This window comes from Octodon degus, unplaced genomic scaffold (assembly GCF_000260255.1).
Source record: "Octodon degus isolate 3935 unplaced genomic scaffold, OctDeg1.0 scaffold00447, whole genome shotgun sequence".
Lineage (NCBI taxonomy): Eukaryota > Metazoa > Chordata > Mammalia > Rodentia > Octodontidae > Octodon > Octodon degus.
In genome coordinates, this window is record NW_004525023.1 from 236,109 (window position 1) to 246,076 (window position 9,968).

Genomic DNA, 9,968 nt, shown 5'->3' on the forward strand with positions numbered 1-9,968 from the left:
GAAGAGTTAACTAAGATGCATATTCTGCTTCTGCATGCTTAGCTAACTGTGTGGTCCATACATGAGAAGAATGGAGTTTGGGGGAGATTATGACCTCCTGGCCTTTGCTGTACCTTCTATGACATTCTTATTTTTGAAAGCCTTGGAAGGATGTGACAAATTGATCAGGTCTGAAAGCTAGGGAAAACCAGTGGGTATTCAGTGGGTTGGTTGCCTGTGCCCAGCTTGGAGAGTCAGAGAGAAACAATATTCTCTGAATCATTGCTGATGTTGATATAATTCGGCCAATGATGTCCTTGAGTCTCAGCCATGATGTTGTAAATGATGGACCCATAAAACCCTGAGGCCTTTCCCAATAGAATTTTCTATAATCAGCATGACTTTGTCCTCTTTGTCCAGGTGGTGGTGTGGACCCATGGAGGTGGTCTTGCGGTGGTTAAAGCATCAATCTATGATGGACTGGCTCTCTCTGTCCATGAAAATGTGTTGGTGGTGGTCATTAGTTTAACCTAAGTACATGAAGTTTCTTCAGGTAAGGATGAGCAATTGAACATGGAATTCCCTTTATTTGCTTTTTGGTGATATGACAAAGTACTGAGACTCAATAATTATTTAAAAGCAATAATTTATTTTATTCATTGTAGTATCATAGAATTTCCTTGGATTGGTCTTTCACAAAAGCCCCTTTGTTCTCAGAGCTTGGTAGAAATCTGAAAATGAATCTTCAGCATGCAGGTTTTGTCACAGGACAAATCAGTAAGTTCCAGAGCAGGATCTAGGGGCAACCTGTTCTTGCATAGCAGTTCAATTTTTTGAGAATTCATGAAGATATTGTGAGGTATCTATTAGTTTATTCTATGAGCCATAGTCCAAATAAATCTAATTACCTTCCAGTAGCCCTCAACTTTTATCAATTCTTAACATTGGCAAGTCAGGGATCAAAGTTTTAGCACTGTAACTGTTGCAAGAAAAATTACTTGTAAACTAAACCATAGTAGTTCCACATCAAAGATATGTCCCAGGTATAACCAAACCATCCAGCAAAGTGCCATTTCCTATGTTTCTTACTAATACCTTCAGTCTTTGTCTGTTTTCTTTCCCATATTTGTGTTTTCCTGTCAGTAGCTAGACATTTTGCTAAATGTTGGAGGAACGAAAGGATATTAGATAGAAGGGTAGAACAGCTAATTCTCACTAGTTCTAAGGTTAGATAAGGGAGCAGGCCTCTGTGTAACAGCAAACAATGGGGCCCACAGTTTGAGATTTCAAACTGGAGAATGATGTATGTTTATGTAATTTACTGCTCCTTTCTTTAAATTTCCCTTCTAGCAGGTCACCTCTGCCAAAGGAATTGCTAAACTAGCTGCTGGAAAATTCCCTGTAGCCAACCAAACCTCAACTCTTGTAACAAGACCAATGAGCAATCAAGCAGTGATGCTCAGAGGGGTGGAGGTAGTACTCTAGACTAAAATGGGACTGGAGCCCCTGATCCCTTGGTGTTGCAGTTCTGGGCTCTTCTACTCCTGGATCTTTACCACTTCTTGCACTACTACAATAAAATTACTTTTGATTTCTACTGGTCTCTGACTCCTCTTCTTTTTGTGTTAGCAGAGAAAGACAGAAAGAGAGAGAGAAAGAATCCCAGGTTGACTGAGTCTGGGGACCCCTTAGATCCCAGACCCAACTGATATAATAGATAAATAGAGCCCAGGATTTTGGCACAATTTGTTTATGTAAGAAGATTCTGTCCATATAATTTCTGCTTGGAAAGTTACTGAGTGCCTTGAACCTGACTGTGTGTGTGTGTAAGCAGGCAGAGCCACTTGAAAGGAATATTGTAAAGCTACTTTAAGAATAAGAACGGAATTGAATGATATTTATAACCTCTTGCAAAATAAGAGCCTAGGAATGTGAGGAAAAGTTACTCAAGAAAGTTAAGAGATAGGTCAGGCCTTAATCTGCCACCTGAGTCACTCTAAGGCTGAGAATTGACAGGAAACTTTCCAGGTTGTTCTCAGGGCCTCAAAGTACAGCTTCCTACAGTCAGTCTGAGTATATCTGCTTCTTGTGACTGCTGTTGGTAAGTTCAAAGTGCACAGAAGTTAGAGTACTAAAAAAGGAAAAGATCTTATGTAAAAGTGATCACTGGATCAATTTGTGGCTGTCTGTACCCTGAGAGCTGGGAATAAACTGTTCAGATAAGAGAGCAAACTGAGTGGGTATGGCTAGCAAAGTCTTTGTAAGAGGAAAAAAAAATGTTTTAGATTACTAAATTTGGTTTAGGAGGCATAGTGCCCAGCTGTTATGCAAGATCAGCACATTCCCTTGGAGCAGAAAGGAGAGCACACTGGCACTAGAGTTGCCGTCCTTCCAAGATGCAGATTTGTGCTCTTGTCTTGGCTTGTCTCACTGCCTGCACAGCTTGGGGTAAGTGCTTCTGAAACATTATTAAAGGGGGCAAGGGAAGGTGCATTTAGAAGTTCTAGTCCTAAGGGGAGTGGTTAAGATTTTTATGACTTCCAGGTATGACCAGATTATAAGGGCAGCTTAGTAGAGCACTTAAAGCATGGAATCAGGAGCCAGAATATGTGTCTCATTCCAGCTCAGCAGTTTCTCGGCTGAGTTCCCTTAGACAGTACCTTCTATGCTGTGTTTAGGTCACCCTATCCCGAGAACAGAGTTGGCAGTGGTGACTACCTCAGTGGCCTGCAGGAAGCATGAAATCTGTTATTGTTTTAAAAAGCAGTGTAGAGGATGCCTACTCAGAAGAGACAGGGGGAAGGGATAAAGGGTTGATTTAAAATGGAGTATATTAACAGCAAAGTTAGCATGTGATAAATCAAACCATGATTCATTGGTCACTGAGGGACAATTTGTTACAGGTCTCAAAGGATAGGCCACACCACTGGAGCATGGGCCACAAATAGAAGCATACAATATTTTAGAAGTCTTGGGTGGGTGAGGGGAAGCACTGGGGCAAGGAGATTTGTTGTGGATTCCAGTAGAAGGAAGAGATGCAGAGATATTTGGAATTATATTATTAGAAATTGGGGCATAAAGGCTGTGCTAGTTGCCTGAATCTTATATCTAGATGACGGAGTCAGGTGTTATTGACCCAGAACCTGGTAACCAGATATAAGTGGTGAATGGAGTTTGGCCTTCAGATTGGTTGGACCCTAGGAGTGATAGTACCTGCAGGATCAGCAAGCTTTTGGAATCAATACATCAGATACAGAAAATAAATCCATTACATTTCACTGTGATAGTGAGGTACTTTATAGACAGAAATTGAGACTCACAGGGCATTATAGTCTCTCAAAGTCAGGAGGAAAAGCATTCCATGTTCTATCTCTGACTTCAGAAATCAGGCCAGTGCTCAGAAAGTGCCCTGATCATCTAGATTGTATCATCTCATTGACTGTGTGACACAATGAGAGGTGTGGATCTGATACAGACCCAGAGTTACACAGGAGCATTCCTTTTTGTTGGTTAACCTGGATGTGCAAACATATTTCCATCTTTAAGGACTCTATATGGGCCAATTTTAAATTCTGCTTTAATTTCTGCTAAGTGTTCAACATGTGCACACAGCACATGACATAAGTGTTAAGTTTTGTGACCATTATTAATCTCTCTTAAACTACTGAATCATATTTTGAAGTGGGACAAAGTGAAGGTTATCACTGGGCTGTGCCTAATTTAGATTGAAGGTCAATTTTTGAGTTAACACATGGGCCACACCTAGGAATTTCTGCTTAGTCTTTAACCTCCCTGACCTGTTTGAGGCCCTCAGCATTCTTCCCAATCCCACCTCCTTCCTGGGCTACTGAGATGTTGTGCTCTTCTCCTGCTGAACTCTGCTATGTGCTCTGTCTCAGCTACTTCTGCTTCTGAGCTTTATTTCTGGCTTATTCTCCTCTCACTCATGGGTCTGTAATGAAGTCACACACACCTGCGATGCATATTGTTATCTTTAGCTGCATGCTTCTATCTACACCTGACCAGTTCCTTACACTCCCATGGTTCCCTCATCCTGTGGATTTTCTTAGCAGGATTCCCACTGACCTCTCCCAATGAACCACCCTAACATGGAATCTGCTTCTTATACTTGCTCTTCAGTCCACTCCTTTTCTGTCCACCACCCCCCACACCTGTCAATTTTCAAGACATCCTTTATAATCCATCCTTAACATCTCCATACATTTTATACATTTTCTTCTCATTAAAGAAAAGGACTAAAAAAAAAAAATAAAGAAAAGGACTTAGCCTCACATGCCTAGAATAATGCAAAACCCACTTGGATTGTGTGCGTCATCATTTTACCCTGATGTATCCTCATTTCCTGTCTATGTCCAGCATCTTCCCCACCTGTGGCAGATACCGTGTATGGCAAAGTCCTGGGGAAATATGTTAGCCTGGAAGGATTTGCACAGCCTGTCTCTGTCTTCCTGGGGGTACCTTTTGCTAAGCCCCCTCTGGGATCCCTGAGGTTTGTACCTCCACAACCTCCAGAGCCATGGAACTATGTGAAGAATACCACCTCTTATCCTCCCATGTAAGTTTCAAGAGGTAGTTTTGGTATCTTTCAGTGGGATGTTTTCCTCAGAATGAAGAAGGAAGAAAATGATACCATGTGCTGATTAGCTCTACTTTGTTCTGGAACCATCAATGACTTTTCAAACATTATAGGAATGCCACACTGTTCTACATCCTTTTATTCATCACATAGTTATTGAACACCTGTGTACTGAGCATATTTTCAGTTTTTAGAATCCATTAGAGAACAGAACATTTTAGAAAAGTGCAGAGAGATAAGATCCAATACAAAAGGTAAAACATGAATTTGTTAATAGTTTACAGGAGAATATGTGCTAAAATTAGGCAGAAGAAAAAGTACTTGAACAGTCTCAATTCCTCTACATGTAGTAGGCAGCAATTCTACAAGCTAAGTGCATTGAGAATTGGACGTATGGTGTACGATGTGCTTGGGACAATCACCAAAAGATTGCATTACTATTTATGCTATGCAATCCTTGGCAGGCTCTCTAACTATGTTGTTCCTCATCTTTTTTACCTGTAAAATAAATAAGAAGAGAATCTCAAAGGCACTAGGGTGGATACTATGAGACATAAAGACTTAATACATGAGAAGAATTTAAACAAATTCCAAGAACAATGAGGAACTCCTAATATGTTGTAGGTTATAATTTATGTTGGATCTTAGGTACCTCTTATCAAGATAGCCTACAGTGCTTGTCTTGGGCAGAGTGATGATAGAATGCTAGCATGGTAAAGACGCAGGACCCTTACAGAACTAGTAGATGAGGATAAAGGAAGAACGGAATTTACTCATAATCAACCAGTACATCTACGGTACAGCCAGTCCTGAAATGCAGTTTTCCTGAAATTTTTCCCCAAACTGCATCCCTGAAGTTTTGAGTATAGTTTCTTATATCAGACAGGTTCTGGTTGAAGGAAGTCTACGAAGGACTGGAACATGATTACCTGGTGGACGGGCCTGGTTACTCCGCAACCCAGTGGAGAATGTTTCAACAGGAAATGTCATTGTCCAGGGAAGAACAGCACATGAGCCACCTTGGTCTCTGGATCTGTGCATCCTAAAGTCTAGAGAACGCAGAGAGTGCCAAATCCTTCCCATTCTGCATGATCTTGAGACTCTAGAGTCCAGGGATCTTACCAGACCCCCAGAATGCCATCTTCCCATTGCAGCAAATCCAGTCTGATGGTATTATAACCTCATTCAGGCTCAAATATGCAAGTACCAGGTTGAGCCACAAAGACCACTTGCAGTTTTCACCTAGTTAAACTGTAGATATTTTTCCTTCTCTTCCAGGTGTTCTCAAGATCCACAACGCAGCCACGGTGGGAATATAATTTCTCTGCAGCATTCTGAAGATTGTCTGTATTTAAATATTTACACTCCTGTGGATGTGAGGAAGAAAAGCAGTCTGCCTGTAAGCATGGCACCACTGGTCAACACTTGTGAATTTCATGATCCTGGAATACAGCATACATGGGAATTAAGTGAGCTTGACAAAGCTACATTTTTTTAATTGTAGTGTACTTACCTCTACAATTGCATATGGCAAGGTTTTGGCCCAGTGGGTCAGCATTTCCCAGATCAGAGGTCAGGTGCACTGCAGGTATGGGTCAGATGGTGAGAAAGGCCAAGCAGGAAAACTTGAAGTCCAGAGCCCATGAGATTGAAAAATTAAGCACTAAGTCAGTCTCCCATGAAAACCTTGGCAAGCATCCCAGGATTGTGACAGGGGGGATGTGGGCTGGGAATTTGGTCATTCACATGTTTTAAAGCTCAAGAGTTGAGAATAAGTGTTCCTTCATGTGTTCACTTCTACTTCTATTACACACTTAGCATCCCTAAAAGGTCAGTTATCCTAAGATCTTCGAGAAATGAAGAATAAACTATGAACACACAGCTCTACCTTGAAGGATTTTGCCATCTGGGCTGCACAGGTGCATCCTAAATTCATCAGCATATCATTTCTCAATAACCTTCATTGAGAGATGATTGGGGTTTAGTGCATGCTCTCAATACTAGAAAGAAAGAGAGCTACAGGAGCATTAAGGCTTTGGAAATCTGGAAGCAAGAGACCTCTAGCTATGGCACATGTTCTAGAACTACATGATCTAGATTTCAGTCTTCAACCTAGTTCTCACTGGTCTAGAGACTGAAAATTTCTTAACTTCTTTCAATATCTATTTATTCTAATGTGAATTATAGCATAGCAGCATTCAGTAATGACTATAAATTTTCTCTCAGTGTTGTGTGTTTATATAGAGCAAACACTCAACAATCATTAGGTGGAGCAAGATAAGTATGTTCTTATTGCCCTAACAGTCAGATTACTGTACTGTATTTGTGGGTTGTAGTCAGTGGGCAGACAAGGAAGCATACAAGGTCTGAGGCCAGATTGCTTGTTCAAGTTTTGCTGCTGTCTCTTGCCATTTGATTCTATGACTTATTCCCAGTACATGATAGGCAATAAAATGTTCCAGTTGTCCTGTCATATGGGACATTACTAGTACCATTATTCTGGTAAGCAATTTTCAGTGCTGGGAGAAGTTGTGGTTATATGCTTTATGATATATGCTATTTTTACTAATATTATTACAGTAGTATTTTATGTATTCTCATTCCTTCTCATTTAACAGTATGTGGTCTCCTAAGTATAAGAACACATCTTATGAATTATTCTGCTTATTGGACTGTCATTTTCAATTCTCGTTGGTCTCAGATACATAGTGGCTTTTTGCCTATTGTTAGTCAGAATCCAGACAGTCTGACAGGGAGATGAGTATGTGTCTGGGTTGAGGACAATATGTATGATTCAGGCTCCAGAGGAGGCAAAGTGGAGGCAAGATTGGAAGACACCACACTGAGTGTTTCTAGTTTTTGAAATTTCACAGTAACAACAATTCCCTACTGAAAAGTTAACTGAGATTAATATGAAATACAAAATATTCCTTTTTCACTTCTCTATAGTCAGATGCTTGCATAGTCCAGGCATGAGTACAAGGAAGTATTGGGGAAATTATGATATCCCTGACCTTTCTTATATCTTTTATGACTTTCACATTTTGAAGAGCCTTAGAAGAACATGGCAAAAGGGTCAGGGCAGAAAGATAGGTAAACCAGTGGGTATTCAGTCGGGTGGTTGCCTGGGCTAGCCTGGAGACTTGGGGAGGAGTGAGACACACTTCAATATTGCTGTATTGATGCACTGTGGCTAATGGTTCCTTGAGGCACTGCCATAATGTTGTAAAAGATCTACTCATAAAGCACTGGAGGTCTTTTCTAATATCATTTTCTATAATCAGTGTGTTGGTGTCCTCTTTGTCCAGGTGATGATGTGGATCCATGGAGGTGGTAATACGGTGGGTGCAGCATCAATCTATGATGGAACAGTTCTCTCTGCCCATGAAAATGTGGTAGTAGTGACTATTCAGTTTCGCCTAGGTATCTGGGGATTCTTCAGGTAAGGTATAGGGCTCTTGTCTGTGTGTATTCCCTTCTTTTCTGTGATGGCAAAGCATTGGAGACCAAATAGACATTTAAGTACACAAAATTGTTTAGTTCATTCCAATATCATGTTGCCTCGATTGTTCTTTGGTGGAAGGCCCTTTTCTCTGGCACAGTGTGGTGGAAATATGAAAGTGAATGTTCAGCATACAGAATTGGTCACAGTGTAGGACAGAAAGCATAGGGCACAGTCTGAGAAATCCTTTTTCTTGTATAGCAGCTTGCTCTTTGGAATACAAATCAGTATCTCATGAGTGCTACATTGCACTCTTCCAAGAGCATCAGTCTTAGCACCTAACCCACCTTGCATTGGGCCTCACATTTTCTAGTTTCTATCACCTTTTAATTCTACTATATTAGGAATCAAGCCTTATGCACATGAACCCTTTGGAAACAATTCATATGTAAACCAAACCATGGGTTTGTCACATGAAAGATATGAGGTCTTGACTATCGTCATGCAATCTCAAAAAGCATTCTTTATCTTGATGTTTATTAATACATCAGTCCCTTCATTATTCAATTCCAGTGAACTTTTCTTTTTTTCATTTTCTTTTTTTTTTTTTTTTTGCACTAGGAATAGAACTCAGGACCTTGAGCTTGCCAGAGAGGCACTTATGCCACTGAGCTGTATGCCTGGCTGAACTTTTCACACATCAGCCATACTTGCCTATCTGTTTTTGAGCTTTACATGGTCTGAATCTCTGTTCCCTGGTTGTCTGCTCTACCTATCAAGCACTAATCACTCTCAAAAAAAAAATCCCTTATGTTACTGCTTCTAAAATATTGAATTCCTTTTCACCTGTGTTGTATCCCATTGTCCAGGAACATTGAGAAATGTTCTTCTTTTTCTCCGAGTCTATCTTTGATGGGAATGAGCATTCAGCAGAGCAAGAAAAGGCTATGTTTCTTCTTAGAAAGTTAGAATGGGCATCCTCATGGGGGATAGTGCAGATAATGTTTGCTGAGCCACACTTTCAACTCAACCCACTGCCAGGCTGTTCTCAGAGACCAAGAGTGATCTCCACCAGCACTCAGAACTGCCTCATTAGGCTGCTCAGATTTAGCCACACCAAATCCTCCCTGAGTTCTGAAGTGTTTAGCTCTGCTAGCTCTGACCAACTCCCAATTCCTGATTGCTTCTTTTTAGTCCCTTTTACCCCTTTCTGCCCCCAGGCTCAGTTCTTCATCTTTTCTTCTTTACTAAATATTTTTTTTCTATATTTAGGACAGGGTTCACAGGGTCTCACTACATAGATTGGATTCATGATTCTCCTGTTTTCAGCATCCCAAGCCCTGGCATTATGGGTGCACACCATCACAACCAGTGTCAATTCTCTTCTTTTGCCCCAAGGGCAGTGCCAGTAAGGCATGCCAGGGATCAAACCCCAGTCACTAAGCTCTGCCTAGCAGGTGCTTTAGTCTGCTGAGCTATCAGGCTGGCCTCTACTAAATACTTGAGTGACTAGCTAGTTCAGTTTTAGGCTTCACCTGTCTTAAAGCTAGCTGTCATTTTTATCTACCTTCTCTCATCTCCCTTGGATGTCTGCTGGATGCTTCCAACTTTAGATAGACAGAATGATGTTCAGTACTTCAGATGGCCCATGATGACCACTGCCTTTCACTCAACAATGATTCCTTCTAGTCCCATAAATCCCCTTATGCAGCTATCCGCAGCTTCATGTTCCCTGTGGCTCAGGATATTAGGTTGGTGGGCAGCCTGAACTTTTTTGTTTTTATACCCCTCATTCACTTAGCCAGAAAATATTTTTGGACCCAAATTTAAAATATGTTTGTCTGACTAATCCTTGCTTGCATTGTAGTCCAAGGCCTGTGACTTTGTCCTGGATTTTAACAAATTAGTTTCATAAACTTGTTAATTTTGCATGATGACTATTTCATGTAA

The 9,968-nt window shown here is 40.8% G+C and overlaps 1 protein-coding gene across 1 annotated transcript in view; it reads left to right on the top strand.

The window, feature by feature from the left end:
* Window positions 1–2,004: 2,004 nt before the first annotated feature.
* Window positions 2,005–9,968, top strand: part of LOC101559951 (liver carboxylesterase 1-like) — a 127,520-nt gene continuing 119,556 nt past the window's right edge. Inside the window, exons 1-4 of the mRNA XM_023708676.1 lie at window positions 2,005–2,427; window positions 4,357–4,555; window positions 5,855–5,975; window positions 7,885–8,018. Of these exons, the coding sequence (XP_023564444.1) occupies window positions 2,376–2,427; window positions 4,357–4,555; window positions 5,855–5,975; window positions 7,885–8,018 (506 nt within the window). The 5' untranslated portion in view covers window positions 2,005–2,375. The remainder of the gene's footprint in view (window positions 2,428–4,356; window positions 4,556–5,854; window positions 5,976–7,884; window positions 8,019–9,968) is intronic.